Raw genomic sequence first — 21,745 nt, 5'->3', positions numbered from 1 at the left:
TACCTATTTATCCTAGAACCTTTGTTGTTAAAGCTGGAGAGGCATAGGAAATCTTGCAAAAGAAATTTCAAATCTTCAAGAAAGCAGTGTCCATAAAGATTGGAAACAATTCAATAACCTGATGCTGAAAGAAAATGAAAATGTTAAGAGATTTCTACTCAAAAAAGTTGGGGAAATTTTCAACCTAATAAAAGCAGCACTGATGTTATTCAAGAAGAAAAGATTGTTGAAGGAATTCTTCAGAGTCCAAAACCAAAGTTTGACATGGCATTGTAAACATTGAAAAAAACAAAGACGCATCACAGATCTCCATACCTAGACCAATCAAGTTCCTTGAAGCCACACAACCAAAAGAATGAGCTATTTGCAGCAGGTGGAATAAGTCTCCGGAATCAAGAGCAAAATTTTTGGTAAAAAACTTTTCATGACCAAAGCAAGACCAAACAGGGCGAGCATCAAGTTAAGTAGTTGGTATACTTATTTAATTGTCGCAATCACAAACATGCCCCTGGAATCAATTATTTAATTGTAGCTCGAGTCCTTACCATCTAATACCAAGTTTTCTGTTCTACCAATATGTTTTTGGTGGTATCCACATAAATAAAGCATTAAGCCCCAAGAAAAACCCTAACAAGGTTAATTTTATGCCAAATCTATCATTTAGAACATTACAATTTGAACACTAAACAATTTAAAATTTTCAATTGGAATCTAAGCAACAATTTCTTATTTAGAACTCTCACTAATTTATTCATAAAAACTTCCAAATGAACTGTTTACAGAAAGTTATCCTAGATCTAAAATAATTAAAATAAATATGTGAATTACAATTAAACCTTAATCTAAACCTTCACCTATAGATTTGTTGGATGATACTAAACCATTCAATGCAAGCTGTATTTCAAAATAAAGAAATTTTATAGATAATCTAAACTTCTAAACAAAACTTCAAATAAATTTTGTTAAGTTAAAAACAGGTTGAGGAAATTACAGAAGAAAATTTTTGTTAGGGAATCGAAATTCTTACAAAGCATTTCCAAATATCAGAAAGCTAATATTGAGCAACAAAATTAGTATCAATATTAATCAAGATCCAATACTTGTTCTTACTTCTTACAAAGAAATTTTAGTTTGGAAAAAGAGTTCATTTCAATACTTATAAAGAAAAAAGCATTCAACCAGCCATTGAATTCAAATCACCACCATTGTCCTTGGAAGAACAGGCGCCATCAGATTTGTGATTGTGATGATCATGATCATGATCATTGTCATCATCGCTGCAGTCCTCGTCAAAGGGCTTGTCCTTGTGGAAGATGCAACACTTTTTGGAGCTTTTCTTCTTCATGAACTCATTGTCGACAGTGCCCTCTTTCCAAGTAACCTTCTTCTTCTTCCGATTTACTCCCTCCTTAGCCTTACTTCCTCCTCCCACACCCCCATCCGAACAGACATTTAGTCGCAAAACTAGGGTTTGTGGTTGCTGTTGTTGGGCAGGGTTTTCCATGGTGACTGTGGTGGTGACAGTGGAAGAAGACATTGATGTTGGTCGCATCATGGCAGTGTGGGTTGTGGTGGTGCTTGTAGGTTGAACCATCATGCAACTGAGAAATTTTGCAAAGCCTCAAAAGCAGAAATAATAGGAGAGATATGGCACAAAACAAGTACTGGTAAACAATACCTAACAAATAGGAGAGCACAATGAACACCAAGCGAATTTGAAAGAACTAATAGTCTATAATCACATTAAAGTACCCCGTTCAATTCAGCATCAGCAACTTTTATATCATCACCAAAATCCAGACAAAATTTATCACCGACCCATTCATTTAACACTAGGGTTGAATAGAAAGGCCGCTAATGAAAGACAGTGTTCTTTCTTTTAAAAAAAAAAAAATTCTTTAATTCATTAAGCCGAAAAAAAATAAAAGCATCCATTACCATTACTTAAAAAAAGAAAAAAGAAAAGACAGCCGCAAACAACTATAAGCCTAAAGACTCACCCGTGCCCAGCTAGACAAACAAACGAATACCTTGTGGGCAGGATAACAACTTCTCTTTCCTAGATAATCCCAACTTATAGAACACAATTCTTGTTCACTACAAAAGAAACAGATCATAGGCCCCGTGCCAGCAAATCATAAGAAAACAGAATTCACACAATCAGAAGTCTCCCCTATAATGTTAGAAAATTTATAAAATAAGACCCAAATCAAAAGCATTTAACCATCGATTTATAACTTAGGCCACCGATAAGCGTAGATAGAGAGAGAAGGAGGAAAAGAGTGAATAACCTGGTTGTGAATTGCAATGATGAATGCAGCAAACAGAAGAAAGCAAAAACCCGTAAGAAATTGGTATCTGTGGCGAGAAAGGAAGCAAACCCAGTCTTTATTTTTTTGCAGATGTGAGAAACAACTAATTCACAGGTAATCTATTCTATTTTTTCAATATTAAATTGCAATATTTGTTTCAACACTCACTATGAATGAAGATCATACGCAAAGTGATCAATGGATTCTCTAAATAAGAATCGAAGAAAAAAAAAATTTAAGCCCTAAACAAAAGTGGCGAAAAAATCCCAAAAATTTGCACAAGCCAATGCAACCATAATCTTTTACACATCCTCTTCACTCACTATATAGCAAGAAGCAAAAGCCAATTTTACAATTTTTCTACAGATTCATTCTCTCCCGCGAAAAATACAGAAAAAAAAAAAAAAACAAAGAAACCAACAGGTAAAAAAGATTAAGGCAATTGCACAAAAGGAAAAAAAGCATAATCAACGAACCATTCAACTCAAAACCGAAACCCATAAAATTTTGAGATGGGCGAAAAGGAGGACGGAGATGGGTGGGGTTAAGTTTACCCACAGAATTAGGGTGAGATTGATGGAGAATAGAATGTTAACAAATTTGAGATGGGTCCATGCATTTGCAAGATAGACAATTGAGCTTTACCTTAGATAAAAGTCCGCTGCTCCAAAGATGAAGACGAATTGCAGAGACGCTTTGTCGAAGAGAGAGACGGAAAGAAAATTTCGTCGGAAGAACATGGAAATGGCGAGTGAAATTTGAATATATGTAGCCCAACCGGTTGCGGTAACTACTTGATGACGTGGCTCATCATTAATGCAAAGTGTAAAATCTTGTTGCGGCCAGTATAATATCGTACAATTTAGTATTTATTAGATTAAATATATTAAAATCTAATATGATGTATTTAATTTAAAATGTAATTATTAAATTTTAATTTTATATAGATAAATTTAATAATTCACAAATTAAATATTTATATGAATATTAGAATCTCAAATATTTATATAGAGATTTTATATAATTTTTTTATAAATTATTAATTATATTAAATGAATTTTTTGATTTAAGGCTTAGTTAACTCATTTTTATATCGTAAAACGAGACTTGCCACTGACTAAGGGTTTTGGAATATTATTAACATTTTGCTAATTAAATTTTAAATATTAAAATACTTTTTTTTTAAATTACGGATATATGTAATTTTAGTACAACTTTTTTTTATATTTATGACATGCGTGGAGTTGTGATTCCCCTCTGTTGTTACGCTGTAGTAAGGTAGGGCGGTTTGCTTGAGTTGCTCAACTGCCCCTTGGCCCGGTGCTCATGACGGGCTATGGAGCCTCCACCGTGCCGGGAAACCAAGCAGATCATAGCTCCATTTCCAAAATTCCCGCAATTGCAATTGTTTGGAATGCAAGGGGCGTTAGCAACGACGATCTTGCTCGGACTGGGCTTTAGTCTTTGGTTGTCATCCTGATTTAAACCTTGTTCTTTTAAAAAAATATTATTTTTTATGCTCTTAAAAAAAAAAAATCTATTCAACTTTTAAAATTATTATAATTAAAAAATGTTGAATTTAATTGAAAATTAATTTTTAATAATCTCTGAATAAAATATTTAAGAAACTTTTTTTTTCGTTACAATAAGGAAAATATTTTTTTAGTAGTAACTCCAATATAATTTGTTATATATAAATAAATATAATTTTTTATTTTAATAAAATCCCCTTTTCGATATTTAATACAAAGTAACATACTTTGTTTTAAAACCAAATATGAATTGCCTCAGATTTAAGTAGAATGCTAATTGAATAAAATAATCTCATGCAAAAAATCAATAAAATATAATCATCCATGATAATATGATATCTTGACAATATAGTGAGCTACATTATATTTATATTTATACATAATCAAATAATACCACCTTATAATGAAAGGTAATGTAATTAAACATTCTACTAAAATTTAGAAAAAAGCTTGAGGAATCAAATGGATCCACATTTAATGTGAATCAATTGGGTTATTTATGTAATTTTATTTATTAAAAATTTATGTTTTTACATTATTGCCTTTGTAGAGATTTTCCTAAAACAAAGTACACAATTTAAAATTCAAATTACGAATTTTCTCTCATCCATTAAACATTACAAGTTTCAAAGTTAAGTTACTACTTTTTATACACATCCTAATTAATGTATGTCCACCACTTTAATTTTTTTTTTCCCTCTATATTTATTCTTTTTCATTTTATCTCCTTCTTTTATATGCTCTCTTCTTTTATACCTTCCTTATCTCATTTTTCTTCATTTTTTATTCAATAACATTTTCATCTTCATTCCTTCTATAAAGCCCTCGCTTTCTCCATCAAGAAAATCTTCATCTTCTTCTTACCCAACATTTACATGAGATATGCCCCCTCTATTTTCATCTTCATCTTTTTTTTTCCTTGTAACATCCTAAATTTTTAAATAATTATTTTATGTAGTCACTTGAGTATTGTCTGGTTTGGTAGGCCCAGGAGAGGCCATATGATGTTGTTACTATTGTGGGCCTAAGGCTGTCACGACCCAACCTATGGCCCGGATCAATACTAGGACCTGGGCCAGCTTAAAGCCCCTGAGACCCGTAGTAAGCCTAATTATTCTTCAACCCAACTCTAAGGCCCATTTGGGCCCAATTTCACGAATTCAATCAGATAGAGTCCGACCATAAAATGGACCATTTAACGGGGAGTTTTTGACTCGCCCGACCTGCAAACACAATATATAATAAATTGGGGAGCTCAACTCACCCTCCACATAATCAAAATGTCATAAATCAAATGGGAGCTCAGCTCCCTCATCCAATCTCATAATGCATACAATTAATAATTTTACAGGTCCAACATAACTTTTATAATACAGGCCCAAAATGAAAATAAGTGCTTCTAATACATGCGGAGTCTAAAATTTAACTCAATTATACAAAAAATATTAAATACTATCAATGGACCTGCGAAGAAGAAGAGCAGGTTAGCCACAACAAATAATCCCCCTGTAGCCTAAAAAAATAGATGAACAGAAGTGAGCGTTCGACTCAGAGAGTGAAATGTAACATCATCATAATTTTCATATCATAACAGCAAAAAGGCAATTTGGAGCACTCACACACCCAACACTGTCAAACAATACATATATGGGAGTTGATCCCCTATACAGCCCTCTTAATCCAATCTCTGCCAGCGAGTGTCTCTCAAGCCGGACTTTCACTTAATAAACCAAATGCGGGGTCCCAGCGAGTGTCTCTCAAGCCGTGTCTACCCCAAAGGACCGAGTCCCAGCGAGTGTCTCTCAAGCCATGTCTACCCATCTTGTCCATATCCAATACCATACCACACTCATGCCATGCACACACACTACTCCAAATTACCACAAACAACATCTATGGCACTTCAACAATTATGAATGCAATATAAAATGTGCCTAGTGTTTAACTACATAGATACATATTTATAAGTGATGCATGGGCATACTTGAACATATAATAATATCGAAATTACAATTAAAATTAATATTTTACTCACAGACTTAACCGAAGTCACTATGGTGGCTGTGTGGAGGAGGAAGGCTGTCTCGGCTCACCTGACAATTTTATTATAATTATTTAATATATTTGACTCAATACAAACTAAGAAAAGACTAAAGATGTCCTAAGTCGTGCCAAAAATTCGGTAGAGTCTCCCCTATATCTAAGACCTACCCAACCTGCAAAAGGGCTCAAAATACACTTCTATATCCACAAATCACACATCCACAACTCAATCATATCACATAGCCCCTCCTGGGCCCATCCAAATAGTCAATAATTACAATATGAAAAATTACAGTTTAGTCTTTATAATTAACCCTTTTTGCAAAAACTACCCAAATGAACTCTAAAAATTCTAAAATTTTGCCCCGCTGTCCTTAGCATTATTACTAAGCTAATGCAAAAATAATTATAATTTTCTAAACTACCACGAATATTTTATAGATTTTTAATCAAATTCAAGTGCTAGATAATTAAGAAAAAGTAAGGTTCAGGTTTCCTATGCCGATTCCGACCTCAGGAATGCGCTCGAGACGTCTGACAATGGTGGGGTAGCCAAATTCTCAATCCAATTCCAAAACTTTTTCGATAGCTTGTCTGCCCGGCCCGAAATTTACAAACCAGGGACAACCGTTGAATTTCCACGAATTGAAGGGACTTACATGAAGCCCACAATACGGGAGTTAGTATATAATTTTTATGAAATTTTCTAAATTCATTTAGTACTCAGAAAAACACTACGAAGTTTCGCGGGACCCACCGAAAACGGTATCGAAAAATTTTGAAATTGGTATTGCCGCGAAGCTCTCGATGAGTGGAGCACTTCGGTACTCTTAGTTTCCTCATGGGGTTCATGGTTTGCGAGAAATTTAGCCCAAAAGTCGAAATAGGCTAAAACTTCCCGGATAAAAATTGGGCAAACCGCTTGATGGATTTTGGTGTTCTTGGTGTCTATAGAAAGCTCTCGAGGTATAGATGAGGCTTGGAGCAAGACCTGATCCGATTGATGGCCGGATTGGCCTGAATTGGCCCGAGAAGCCGAATTAGCGTCCTGCGCGTTGGCGCATCTTCAGGAGCATTTTCTCGGTGCCTCAGGTGACGACAGGCTAGGGGGACAAGCCGGGGTGGCGCGCTGGCAAGCTGGGAGGCTGGGGCGGTGGTGGGGTGACGAGAGGAGGAGAGAGGAGAGAGAAAATGAGAGAGAAAGAGGGAGTGTCGGGCGCATGGAGGGAAGAAGAAAAGGAAATGGGCCGGTCCGATTCGATCAGTCCGATCAGGTCCGGTTCGATTCAGTCAGTCTGATTCAGGATACAAAATTTTAAATTTTTACTCTGCCTTCGGATCGAAAATGAGGCCTAAAAATTCTGAAAAAATTATAGAAAACTCAGAAAAATTCGTAAAGTTCAAATATATTTTTAGTTTTGCCACGTGGTCTTTAAATTAATTTTTAAAAATCATCAAAGTTTTATATTTTCGAAAAATCGAATCCAATTTCTAAAATTCGAAAAATTTCAAATAATTTTCTAAAATTTAAACAAATAAAATATTAATATCTATAATTTCCTAAAATTTAAACAAAATAAAATATTAATATCTATCCACAAAATAATTAATTTAAAAATTAGGGATGTTACAAAGGCCCTGTGTGCTGCGTTTTGTTGAATTTTTATGCAGGAGGTTAGGTCTAGTTACAAGGGAAACTCTGTCGAAATTTTGGCACTACCTTAGGATTTATTCTTGCTTTTATAGATTAAATTAATTGGCTAATTCTGTCAGTTAATTAATAGAGGTCAATGTATATTTATAGGTGAATAGTGCTGGCTAATCTTCTTTTTTCCAGTCGGACTAGTTGTAGTCGGGTCATCCTCTCAGTGAGTAGATATTGATTTTAGTTATAATTTCAATATTATTATATTCAAAGCATGTTCATGCATCACTTATACATATATGTATGTAGTAAAATTAGGCATGTTTTATATTACATTTGTTCTTGATGATATTTTTGTGATTATTGTTTTATGGCGATATGGAGCTACGTGTGTTAGTGAGTGTGTACGTGGTGTGTATATGGATATGGGTAGGACGGATAAACGTGGCTGGAATTTGACTCGCTGGGACTCGATCCTTTTTATGGATAAGTCGGGGTAGGCATGACTTTGAGTTGATCTCGCTAGCCCCCGCATTTGGATATTAAGAGAAAGTCAGGTTTTGAGTTGATCTCGTTTGCAAAGGTTGGAAATAAGAGAGTTGTATAGAGGATCAGCTCCCATATATATATGTGTGTGTGTGTGTGTGTGTGTGTGAGTATGGATGTGACACATGGGTGTGTGAGTGCTCCTGATTGCTTTTGGTGTGATTATAACTTGACTTGTTTGAATTGTGTGAAGGTGTTGCATTCATTCTTAGGGATATACAAAACTTAGGTAGTTATAGAAATTATATGTAAAATCAATATTTTACTCTATGAGTCGAATGCTCTCTCCTGTTCACCATATTTTTCCAGGTTACAGGAGGACTTTTCTTTATCATTAATCTGCTTTCTTCCTCGCAGGTCCATTAGTTGCTATTTCCGTATTCCGTGTTGTTTATTTTGAAATCTAGAACTCCGCATGTATTAAAAAATATTTGATCTGGTATGGGACTGTAAAAGAATATTTATTTTAGAATTGTAAACTTATTTGTCTATGTATGTGTGAATGTGTGGATGAATGTTCACCTTGGGTGAGGGAACTGAGCTCCCATTTGATTTATATTGCTGTGTTGGGAATGGTGAGGGTCACCTGAGCTCTCTGAATATATGTATTATGTGATTACAGGTCGGCCGAGCTAAAAACTCCCCATTGGATAGTCGAGGTTATGGCCGGACTCTGTCTAGTTATTTTCTTGAAATGGGCTTGTATATTGTCACACCCTACCCTCTGTAAGGTATGACATGATCCCATAGTATACCTAATAAATTACCGAATTTCGCCTACCGATAATCTATTAAATATACTACAAGGAATTTTGGCAGAACAATTCTATTTAATAAATCTAGCGTGGTGATTAGAATTTATCTTAAGTGGTCTCAATTCAAGTATATGTCGTAAAACTTATTTAGGAATAATTAGGTATTTTTAAAATTTTACGAAAAATCCGTGTGATTACGGCTAAAACTAGGTAAAAATAGTTATTCAATTCACCTGAAAGAGGCAATTTACAAAAATATTCTAGTCCAATCTCAACATTCCATAATTCGTTTCAAGCAATCAACTCAATTTATTTCATTCCATTCTCACTAAAACCCATCATAAGAAAATGATTCATTATCTACAAGACTCAAAAAGAATTTAAATATTACATTCATTGGGTGATAAAATTAATTTTATGAAAATATATACAAGTAAATAAAATCTCAGATTAATATTACAATAATTGCATTTGAGTGCATTCCAAAATAATATTACAAGAGTTTTTGTACAACTGCTCGAATGTATTTACATACAAATAGTTACATAATTACATCAAAATCTAATATCTAGAGGTATACCTACAATATACCCAAAATTAATCTCAATACGTCTTCAAGATACAGCTTCAAGTGATCTCACTCAGCTGCTCTATTCTTCCTTTTACCTGAGACAGCATACAAAGCAATCGCTGAGCGGTGAACTCAGTGGTGCACAAATAATTTAAAATTTAATACACTATACTTTGACAAAATCATAACAAAGATATTGGAAATATTCAATTTCTTCATGATACATAAAATCAAAGTCAATGTTTTCAATAGTGCAAATCATTTATTTTAATGACATTGATCAATAATTAAGATATACCAAATCATAAATGAACATTTGAAATATTCACATCAAATTATGAAAATAAACATTCAATTTCACGAAAAATGAAAGTATAAAAATATAAATCAAAGATATCATTTTAGAAGCACAGTTGCTCACTTTCAAATCCATTCTTATTCTCACTGACTTAATGCAAGACTAATCCGTAAGGGTCATATTCAAAGTTATTCTCACCCCCTATGGTAGGGGAGATCAAATCATGCACAGTCCATCCACCACACCATAACAAATTAAATTCCGAAATGGCCATCTTCAACTTAGATCTAACCCCTTATATGAGGAAGAACAAATCATCAATGTGCACGTACCATGGTATTCAAAATAAAACTAACACCAGTGTCTCCTTAACAAATGAAGGACGTGAAATAACCATGTCGAGCATTAGTAGTGAGATATAAAATAACATCAGAAAATTCATTGCCCTTTTTGTGAGTATATAATCACAATACAAATCATTTCCATGCCAATCTCAATAAGCAATATTTTCCATTTTCCATGCAAACCACATTTCAATCGCAATTTCTCAAAACCAATTTCATTCACACCATAACAATATTCAATAATTGTTGAGATAAAATCAATATTTGATAAACATAATACATGAAGACAATAGAATTATTTAATCAATTGAAATATGTAAAACACTTATTAATTAAGGACTAGTTGTGTACAAACTTTATTTGACTTCCCTATTCTTGACTTAATCCTTTCCTTCCTTGGGAGGCTCCTTTCTAACTGAAACACATAATTAAAGTATTTCAATAGCCTTTCAAACTATTTCTAATAATAAATCTAACAATTGAATTCTTGCATACTTAATTTTACTTACAAATTCTCCTTAGAGTTAAGTTCTTTGTATTTGGTATATTTATGGTTACTATTCACATTATTATTCATTCAAAATATTAACTTTTTCATAATTAGTAGGTATAAAATTTCTAAACACATGATCCTACCATATTTTGGGTTACAATTTTGTTGGCATTGGTTGCCAATTGAATTTCAAGGCCTATTAGAATTAATCCCAAAATTTCAGTTTTTGTCTCTAAGGTTTATTGCTTTATTGGACCAATCTACAGTGAAAATTTAACTAAACTTCCTTCATCAAAGTCATTCCTTAATGTGTCTAATTTAATTCTCTTTTTGAATCACTCCATTTGAAATTTTTTAGCTCAAGTTATGGCATTTTAACCATAACTGGCCAAATTGGTCATTTCCAGATTTTCTGGGCAATTTAGGGTTCTAGTAGTTTTGATGACTTAATTTTGGTTAGCAATTTGAATGTGTTATGGTCAGAATTTGGGTTTCTGTTCTTCATAAAAGTTGTTCTACTATGTCTAAACTTTCTATGGCCAAAAAAATCAGGTCATTTGAACCTCTCTACGCAAAGTTATGACCATTTGAACATGTACTGTTCATTTGGTCAATTTTGCCCAGTAATAGGGCAACAAATCCGGATTCAAGCAGATTTTAGGTTCACTTAGGATAAATTTTAGGGCAAGGTTTCTACTTGAAAATTATTGCATTATGACCTTATTTTCATCTCCAATTAGCCTCACACTAATTGGAGCAACAGAATTCAACTTATAGCCTCCTAAATGAACAAAGGTCAAGCTGCCAAAATTTGGCCATTCCACATTCACACTTCAATTCAATTCAATCCATCAACTTACACTTATAAACACACCAATTGACCAAATTGAGCATCAATAATACCAATTGGTCATCAATTCTCAAAAATTCCCAATTTCATTCAAAACTCTAATCACCAAGAACCCTAATTTTTTTCCAATTGTCACAATTCCTAAAATTAAAGTGTACTAATCACCTATTCTTACTCATCTAAGCATGAATACACATTTAATTGGATTAAAACACATCATTTCTCCTTAATTCCCATGGCTGCCAAAATTTCTTCCCTTTCCAATCATGCATGATTTTCAAGTTTCTCACATAAATTCATCAATTTCAAACTCAATTCACTCAATTATTCGAAAAGAAAAGCTTGGATTTACTTAATGGAGCTTTTCCTCACTTCTTAAACTCTTCAAATTTCCCTCTTCTTTCACTTTCAATCTTCACCCCAAGGTGTAATTTCAATATTTAGTGTTAAGAATTATGGAGATTATGAAGGAAAGTAGGGTTTTATAAGCTTTTGGTGTGTGTTAATGAAGGAAAAAAAATGAGAGAGTTAGAGAGAGAAGGTGAGACGACTATTTGAGGAGGAAGAAGACCAATTTTACTTTTTAATTTTTATCTTATTTTTACAATATTTATCCCTTAATTTTATAAATTTAAAATTATAAATTATTATTGTGTCATGCTTACTTAAGCATGATGTCATAATTCACTTTTTGAATTTCTTTTCTTTTCCTTTTTCCCTTCCTTCCACACCTCTTCATGTTTCTAATTATTTTTTATATTTTTAATTTCCTACATTTTAAAGGATCTTTAGGCCAAGAGTCACCTCTAAGGGTGAATTGACCATTTTGCCTCATATCGGTCTGATTCGTTTTCCAATAGTACTAGGTTACTTTCTGAACTCTGATTTAATTTTTTGAACTGGTTCTCTATTCTTTTCTGTGATTTTCATACTACCATTAGTTGTGCAATTTTCCTTAGGCCTGAGGTGTCACAGGGTCCCACACAAAATTAGGATAGCAACTGAGCTCGCAGTTACTTCCCGTTTCGGTCACCCATCGTCGGAACCTCGGCTTATTTAACTGATTATGCTTTATTTTTCTTATTTCTATTTTATCTTCATATAATTTCTATTAATTTTTATTTATGGCTTTTTTAGATGGCTTAAATATGATTCTAAACATTCTGACTGTCCGGATAGATACTAGTCATCGGAACAGTAGAATGCATGAAACTGTCCAATATGAGGGTGTTACATATATGGGCTTCAATGTTAGGCTAATGAATAGTTAGGCTTACTATGGGATTTTTGGCCTTATGCTGACCCAAGTCTTAGTGCCGGTCCATCCCGTGGGATCAGGTCGTGACATTCCCACTTCCTCCATTTTTTATCAGAGTCATCTTTGTAGTTTCTTTCATCTTCAAACAAGCTAATACATTTCTTTGAATCCATTTTTTTCTATTATTTTTCATTTTTCAACTTACTATGTATAAAGAAAGGAGAATAAAAAGTATTATATTGTTTTTGAAAGTGCTAGTCCTAAAATATACACTTTATGGCATGAATTTATACTTAATATTATTGTAATTAGCAAGAGTTTATATAAATCTTATGATACAGAGACAGAAGCTATTGAAGCTTATAATTGTTATTTTGAGAAATGTAAGTTCATCTTCAAGTGGAGAAGCTTCATCATCTGATGTTATTGCATCAACATCAAATGTAGAAATTACAGACGAAGAGAATGTATCTGATAATTTAAATGTCAATCAATTGACAGTTGCTCTATTTATTGGGATGTATATTAGTTTGTGTTCATCAAAGAAAGATTCAATACTAATGGAAATTAATATTTTTTGCCTATAGTTTTTGTCTATTAATTGTTTAATAATTGAATTACAATGTCAACAAATGAAATTAAGTATAAAAATGATAGTATTGTTTTCTTAAAAAAAAAATAACATGACAACTTAAAAAAATAAAAACAAAAGAGAATTACAATGATGTTGAGTTAAGAAATTAGAACAAGATTTGCTTAATTGTTAAGACTTACATAATAACATAAATTTGAAAATAGATTGTATTATAACTTAATAAGAAATTTATTGGATGTAATAGATCTTGTTTGTAGTTTTTATAGTATTGAATGCTAGCCAACATATTATTACTTCCTCAACTAATCTACATTAATATTAGCTGAGAGAGAGGATAAGAAAAAAAAGGGTTGTGGTGGTGGATAGAAATCATTTTTGGAGTCTTATTAATGGGTTCGTCAAGAAATTTTTTGTTCTTTGTCTTTATTTGGAGAAGTTCGGGCAATGCTAGAAGCAATCCAGTTAGCAAGAAAGATGGAGGCCAAGTCAATCATCCTAAAGTCAAATTTAATAGTCCTTCTCTCAGCATTGCAAAATGAGAATTAATATGCCTAGGATGTTACTGTGTTATAAATTTGTAACCTTATCTAATTCTTACTTTACTATAGTACTTAACATTATATATTGTATTTGACTAAAAAACTATAACTTAAGTTGATTAATATAAGAAACTGTAATAAAATAAGATTAATATAACAAATAGTAATATAATAATATTAATATAAACAACTGTAGAATGTATAAAGGTTGAATCTAAAACTAGAGCAAATAAGTCAGATGCTACATCATCTTCAGTCCACATTTTAAAAGTATGTACAAGCAAAAAAAGTTCTAAAAGTTTAGTTCTTCAAATAAAACACACACACACACACATGTATGTGTGTGTATGTGTGTGTGTGTGTATATATATATATTGTTCTTATGATAAATAAAAAACAACATATTTCTAATTTTGCCTTATGATTATGGCGTAAAAGAAAATATATTTTGGTTCATTTGTAGTCATGATGAGCTCCACTATATTAGTTTTCTTCAAGTTGTGGACTATTACAAACTGAATCAATCCATGCTTAATCATTCCTTCCTCATCACTCCTTTGACATTATTCTTTGGCACATATTCACACTTCCAGTATATTTGCTTCTCTATGATGTAAACATATAACTTCTTCCTTCAGCACCAATATGATTTTTAATTAACTCAATGGGAATGTTCTATTGTATAATAGGAAGAAGAATAAAATATAAATACAAATGGAAAATATTTATAAAACAATATATAAAATCAAATATAATGACTTGTCATATAAATTATATTAAAGATTTACTAACTACTTTGTATTTGTAGTCATATTTGTTCAGCCCAAAAATAAATCTTGAATCCTCTGGCTTTTGTGGAGTCACATACAAATGTACTAAAAAAAGGATAAATTTGTATTGTTAGAATAAGTACGCTTAACTAATCTTATAAAGGAAAAAAAAAACTTGAAATGGATAGAAATTTAATAACACTTAACTATCAAGATGCCAATTCTCACTGTCTTCGTCACTCTCTTCTTCTTTATTTTCATCACTATCTTCCACATAGCCCCCATCAGTAGATATTTCTACTACATGATATTGTAATTCATTAGCAGCTTCATTAACAAATGGAGAAGGTGCATCTCTATATTTCGCCTGACACTCATTTCTCATGAATATAGTGTAACACCCCTGATTTTTTATATATTATTATTGGGCTTCGTGTAGGTATCCTCAATTCGCGGAAATAGCTAGGTTGTCCTGGATCCGTGAATTTCGCGCATAGATCGACTAATGGAAAAGTCTCCGAATTGGATCGAGGTCTTGGCTACCCCACCATTGTCAGGCATCCCGAGCACGTTCCCGAAGTCGGAATCGGCAAAGGTAAACCTGAACCTTGCTTTTTCGTAATTTTCTAGTGCTTAAATAGGATTAAAAATCCATAAAATATTCGTGGTAGCTTAGAAAATTACGATTCTTTTTGCAATAGCCTAGTAATATTGCTAAGGACCGCGGGGCAAAATTTTAGAATTTTTAGAGCTTATTTGGGCAGTTTTTGCAAAAATGATCAATTATAAGGACTAAATTGTAAATTTACATATTGTGATTGAGGACTGTTTGGATGGGCCCAGGAGGGGCTGTGTGATATGATTGAGTTGTGGATATATGGATTGTGGATATAGAAGTGTGTTTTGAGCTCTTTTGCGAGTTGGGTAGGTCCTAGGTATAGGGAGACTCAGGATTTTACGACTTAGGACGATTTGGTCTTTTCCTTGTTTGTATAGAGTCAAATTTATTAAATGATTGTCAGAATTGTCGTGAGCACCTTCTTCCTCTGCCGCCACAAAGGACCGTTGTCCAGTCTGTGAGTAGAATATTAATTTTAATTGTAATTTCGATATTATTATATGTTCAAGCATGCCCATGCATCACTTATATGCATATATTTATGTAGTTAAACTCTAGGCACGATTTATGTTGCATTCATAACGGTTGATGTGCCATGGATGTTGTTGTGGTAATTTGGAGCGCAGCGTGTGTTGGCGTGCGTGTGATTTGGAGTGAACTATGGATAGGACGTGTAGTCACGACTAGAGTTCTTCGGGACCCGATCCTTCGAGGGGTAGTCACGCTTGAGTTCTTCACTGGACCCTCGATTTGGTTATTAAGTGGAAGTCCGAAATGAGTTCTTGGCACGTTGGATTTAAGAGAGTGATAGGGATCGGCCCCATATGTTATGATTGATACTACAGGGTGTGTGAGTGCTCCAAATTACCTTTTTGATGTTATGATGTGAAAATGTTGTTGATGTTGCATTTCACTCTACAGGGTGCATTAGTTTTAGATAGTTATAGAGATTATGGTTAAAATTGATATTTTACTCTCGAACGCTCACTCGCTTCATTATTTTTCCAGCCAGAGGATATTTTGAGGTTAACTCGCTTCCTTTCCTCGCAGGTTGTTTATCAATAGTTTTGTAATTTTATTTACTCCTAGAATTTCCGCATGTGTAAGAAATATTTAAATAATTCGGGTCTGTAATATAAATTGTCATGTGGACCTGTAAAATTATATGCATGTTTGATGGATTGGATGAGGGAGCTGAGCTCCCATTTATTTTTATGCCGATATGAATATGTGGAGGGTGAGCCGAGCTCCCAATTGATGATATATTTTGTTTACAGTCGGGTGAGTCAAAACTCCCGTTGAAAGGTCCACTTTATGGGACTCTGTCGATTGGTTTCTTGAAATTGGGCCCAAATGGGCCTTAGAGTTGGGTTAATGAACAGTTAGGCTTACTACGGGCCTCGGGGCTTTAAGTCGGCCTGTGTCCTAGTGGAGTCCGCCCATAGGTTGGGTCGTGACAAATATGGTATCGAGCTTAGGCTCCATTCATAGGGAAAAATTATCTAAGTGTTGGGAAGAGTCTACTAGGAGTCACATGCGAGTATAGGATTCTGCTTCGTCTTTTCCTGTAATTCTTTGTTTCTAGATTCTACGTTATACCCGGGAAATATAAGATTACCTCGCTTAGTGTCCTGGATTTTCGTGGAGTACAAATGTGAAATAGAGTTAGTAGACATGTGAGATCTATCATGAGGATACATACTCCAAGAAATGTTATATTTTTGTCAAGATGGGTTTAAATGGTGTGCCCATTTCGTAAGGCACGAGTACATAAAAGTGAGTCTTAAAAGTACAGTTGCCTAGATAAGGATGAGGATACCAAGATGACCAATAAGTTTGTGATAATAGAAGATTCAGGAGAGATAAGAAATTAGGAGACCTAGTCAGACGTATCGTAGTAACTATACAATGTTCTCGATGTCCGCTCTGACATGAGATTATTGTGTAGAGTGCGTGCATCCGTGGTGCTCCATAATGAGGGTGTTTGAGATGGCTTCGCTTTGGTACGCTTATGCAATTCTATATTTGCAGAGGAGTTGGGAACTCGGCTAAGAGTCTAGAGTTAGAATATTGAAAGGTCACGGTTGGGTGATAACTAGAGTCGTGACTCGATTACCCAAAGATGAGCTAGAGTTACATCAAGAGTTGCCATCACTGCAGGTTTGGACTAGTTGCAAAGTAAAGGTGACACTTATAGAGTGAGAATAGTATACCTTGTGTGTATCAGTATGGAATAAAGTACAACTCTACTACCTAGAGAAGGTCGAAACTATGAATTGATGATTTATAGAGCTATGATATGATAAAAGAGTCATTAACTTGAGAGGGTTCTGGCAAGGTGGTAGATGTAGTACCTTTGTTGAAGTTAGGATATAGTCCTATCTTTCGTAATGGATCGAAGGTTATTCGATAATGATGACTTATGGAATAGTGTCCCAGATGGGATTGTAGAGTGTGGTAGAGAGTAGTTGGCTCGGGTATCCTGGAGAGGATGCAAGTTCTATTATAGGAATCATATATAATCAGATCACGATGGATGTAAATCCTTTGAATTGGATGACGGGTTTGGGTGCCCGAAATCTTAAGTTTTGGAATTGAGTAAACATTGAAAATAATAATAATAATAATAATAATAATAATAAAATAATAATAAATAAAATTACCAGAATCGCTGAGGTAGTAAGGGTATTATGTAAGCTAAAGGATAAGAATAGAGATCATACAATAAAAGTATGATGTAATTTCTCGAGTTCCTTTCTAATTTCAAATTATTCAAAACAATAGTATAATCTAATTATAATAGTGTTAAGAGTAATAAATTAGCGAAGATAAATCGAAGGCCAATGGATAAAGAAAGTCAGCAGAATGAAAGTTTGGACAATTGATTGCGATGCAATATAATCTAAATGCTAGTGGAAGTACTAGCTAGAGTGGTCAAAGGACCAAATCTGAGTAGCAGGACATATGATAACGCGATAGAGACTTTGAAAGATATAGTTAGCAAGTACACTATTATGTTAGGAAGAAGAATGGAACCAGTGGATAGAATACTCAAGTTCTATTTTTTGTAAGACAAAGGAAAAAAAAGAAAATACAACCTAAAGAGCGCATAATAAACGGAACAAAGTTAAGATATAGGATAGGCTAAGTGTTATTCTTGGCAAGGAGAATGACAAGGATGGAAAACCCAAAATGGGACCACATTAGTGAGAAAAGTGATGGAGGTATGGAATACAATAATAATGAGTAAATGTTAGAAGGTGTGCGATGGTATTGCGGACTACCTAAATAGGTAGAGAAAGATAATTTGGTAAGCAGTAAGTTTAATAAAAGTCACCTAAGGGATCAAATAGGTATGATGAGAGGAAAAGAATGATAGATAATGACACATAGGTTTTAGGTTAGACTTTTGAGATAGTGAGAAGGTAGTTAGAGGTTCGTTATGAATGTCAGCAAACATTTTTAGTGTGATCAATCACTTTGTAGTGAAGCAATAACGACAGGACAATAGTAGGGGTAGAACGAAAAGTGACAAGTCTGGATGGTTATAAATCACTAGAAAGTTCAAGGATCAAATTAATGACCCTAGATAAGGGTGGAATTAGTGTTGGAAGAATTTATTAGTGAGAGAAATCTTTCAGGAATCAACAAAAGTTAAGGGCACAAGAAAAACGATGATAGATATGAATCATAGGTCGAGTATAAGTAAAGTTAATAAATTATAAAATATTATGTCAAGAAGGAAAATGGTACGGTAAAGGGTTCATGCAGATGATACCTTATAGGTAGAGCATAATTGTGCTAGGAGATGATGAAATTTGGAGAGAAAGACAAAGAAACTTAGGTGAAACGTTATAATATGACAATCGGGTGTAGTTGAATATAAGAGGATATTTTCTTTCTTTTCAAGTTTAGCTTGTGCTTTTGGTTCTAGAGTCAAGGAGACCTAGTTATTGAGAGTTTAGTAGGCACAAATTCATACATAATTTCCTGATATGAGAATGACAGTAAGTGCATACCTAGTATTAAGTATGAAAGGACGAACAGAGTAATGACAGGAGTTAAATTGAGTTAGCTACTAAGGCTTGCAACTGTTTTAAACTATGAGCTGGAGGAAGTACTATTTATGGTTGAGATTCAATAGATGAAATTGTTACTGATGGGTAATTTGAGGTTGAAGTTTAGAAAGCTATGGGCAGTATATATTATTATATTAAGGAGAATAAACACGTGAAGTATCTTGTTTGGAATTAAGGCATGACACATATTTCCTACAGCCGTGTTAGTTCAGATGGAACTTATAGTTTATGGGGCTCATATTCATCCAGGATAAGCAATTTCCTACTAAGGCTGATAGGGAATGATAATGTTCTGATAGTTAAGTTGGAAAAAAGGGGATACAAGAAAAAAAAAAAAAAAAAAGTTTTCTATGGTTAATTATAAGTGTTACGAAAGGTGAAGAATGTGCTGGTAGGAGAAAATCGTAAGGTTAGAATTCCCGAAGTAATGGAACTAGTAATCAAGATAAGACTAAGAAATAAAAAGAAAATTAAAGTTGATGATGGGATAGACATCTTTGAAGGAAAAGGTGTAAGGATGAGATAGGACTAAAATTAAGGAATAAGTACAGCAGGTTGAAATGATACCAACAATACCAAAAATAGGAAAAGGGAAGTGGATAAGATGCAAAGGACAGGAAGAGAGCTCGATAGAGTCAGTTATAATGATGAGGATAAGGAGTGTCTAATCATCGCTCGTGTTAACACTACCTATGAGCGGTGAAGGATACATCGTGACGCCTTCAGAGTTGGCCTAGGGTGTGTTTTGATGCGGAATGGAAAAGTAGTGGCTTATGCTTCAAGGCAGCTGAAGAGGCATGAGCAGAACTATCCCACCCATAATTTGGAAATGGCGGCTGTAGTCTTTGCACTAAAAATCTGGAGACACTACCTATATGGTGAAGTGTGCGAGATATACACCGACTATAAGAGTTTGAAGTACATCTTCCAACAGAGGGATTTAAACTTGAGACAGAGGAGATGGATGGAGCTTCTGGAAGACTATGATTGCACCATCCAGTACCACCCTGGGAAGGCCAATGTAGTAGCAGATGCTTTAAGCAGAAAATCTTCTTGCAGTTTGGCGCACATTTCAGCAGAGAAGAGACCGTTGATTTAGGAAGTACATGAGTTGATGGATCAAGGTTTAATCTTAGATCTTTCAGATGAGGGGGTCTTGTTGGCTCATTTTTCAGTGAGGCCAGACTTGCGAGATAGAGTTAGAGTTTCCCAACACAGAGACCAACAATTAATGAAGATCATAGAAAGAGTACAGCAAGGTGAAGGTGGTGAGATTGGATTTGCCAATGATGGCGCCCTAGTGCAAGGTTCTAGGATATGTGTGCCCAATGTGGACAACCTCAGGAATGAAATCATGCGAGAGGCACACTATACACTGTACAATGTCCACCCAGGTTCCACCAAAATGTACCATGATGTGAAAGATAGCTACTGGTGGAATGGCATGAAGAGAGACATAGCAGACTTTGTGTCCAAGTGCTTGACTTGTCAGAAGGTGAAGTTTGAACACCATAGACCGTCGTGAAGCCGCAAGAGCTCCCTATCCCGAATGGAAGTGGGAAATGATTACTATGGATTTTGTGGGTTGCCACGCGAGGATATGATTCGATATGGGTAATTGTAGACCGCTTAACTAAATCAGCTCACTTCTTGCCAGTGAAGATCACATATTCTGTTACACAGTATGCCCGACTCTACATTCGAGAAATAGTTAGATTGCATGGAGTTCCGCCCATAATATCGAGGGCCGATTCACTTCTCGGTTTTGGAGAAAGTTGCAGGAGGCACTTGGCACTTGAACTTCAAGACGGCTTTTCACCAAGGACAATCCAAACATCGGAAGACATGCTTCGCATGAGTGTCTTGGATTTTGGAGGTCAATGGGATGAGCTAGCTTTGGTGGAGTTTGCCTATAACAACGATTATCACTCCAAAGATAGGGATGGCACCCTATGAGGCACTATATGGGAGAAAGTGTAGGTCTCTCCGTGTTGGCAGAAATGGGGAAGCGAAGGTGCATGATGTAGACCTAGTGCAAGACACTTGAGGTAGTTCCTTTAATCGTGAACGATCGAGGACGGCTTTCAAGAGATGTAAGAGCTATGCACGACGAGGGATGTGGAGTTTGCGGCGACTATGTATTCTGAAGGTTTCTCCAATGAAGGAGTCATGAGATTTGGAAAGAAGGGCAAGTTGGCACCTCGGTATATCGGACCTTTGAGGTTACCGATAGAGTTGGAGCTTGCTCACGGTTGGAGCTACCACCCAACCTTTCTCACGCTCATCCGTGTTTCACATCTCCATGCTCAGAAATACATTCTGATCCTTCTCATGATGTAATAGATCTAATAGAGAACTTGACCTTTGAGGAGCAACCTGTAGCCATAGTGGACTACCAAGTGAGACAGCTAAGATCAAAACAGATTCCTATGGTTAAGGTTTTGTGGAGGAGCCAGTCAGTGGAAGAGTGCACCTGGGAGTCAGAACGGGACATGC

General features: G+C 34.6%; 1 protein-coding gene across 2 annotated transcripts; it reads right to left on the bottom strand.

The window, feature by feature from the left end:
• Positions 1-1,057: 1,057 nt before the first annotated feature.
• Positions 1,058-3,104, bottom strand: LOC110666794 (protein phosphatase 1 regulatory subunit INH3). 2 transcript variants are annotated; one of them, XM_021827397.2, is made up of 3 exons: positions 2,958-3,085; positions 2,292-2,358; positions 1,058-1,601 (listed from the first exon to the last, which is right to left on the bottom strand). In XM_021827397.2, the coding sequence occupies exon 3, from the start codon at positions 1,595-1,597 to the stop codon at positions 1,175-1,177; it is 423 nt and encodes a 140-aa protein (XP_021683089.1). In that variant the 5' UTR covers positions 1,598-1,601; positions 2,292-2,358; positions 2,958-3,085; the 3' UTR covers positions 1,058-1,174. The 2 variants fall into 2 exon arrangements, with proteins under 2 accessions (XP_021683089.1, XP_021683092.2); XM_021827400.2 differs by lacking the exon at positions 2,292-2,358 and having other exon boundaries at positions 2,958-3,104.
• Between the last annotated feature and the right edge of the window lie 18,641 nt (positions 3,105-21,745).

This window comes from Hevea brasiliensis, chromosome 7, assembly GCF_030052815.1.
Source record: "Hevea brasiliensis isolate MT/VB/25A 57/8 chromosome 7, ASM3005281v1, whole genome shotgun sequence".
Lineage (NCBI taxonomy): Eukaryota > Viridiplantae > Streptophyta > Magnoliopsida > Malpighiales > Euphorbiaceae > Hevea > Hevea brasiliensis.
This window is presented reverse-complemented; position numbering and strand designations above follow the sequence as displayed.

Bases quoted from the DNA above. Each gene is read 5' to 3' on its own strand.
- LOC110666794 (XM_021827400.2), bottom strand. From the start codon at position 3,052: ATGTTCTTCCGACGAAATTTTCTTTCCGTCTCTCTCTTCGACAAAGCG. The intron at 1,602-2,957 runs GTAAAGCTCAAT...AAAATTTCTCAG, and splicing joins GCAGCGGACTTTTATCTAAG to TTGCATGATGGTTCAACCTA.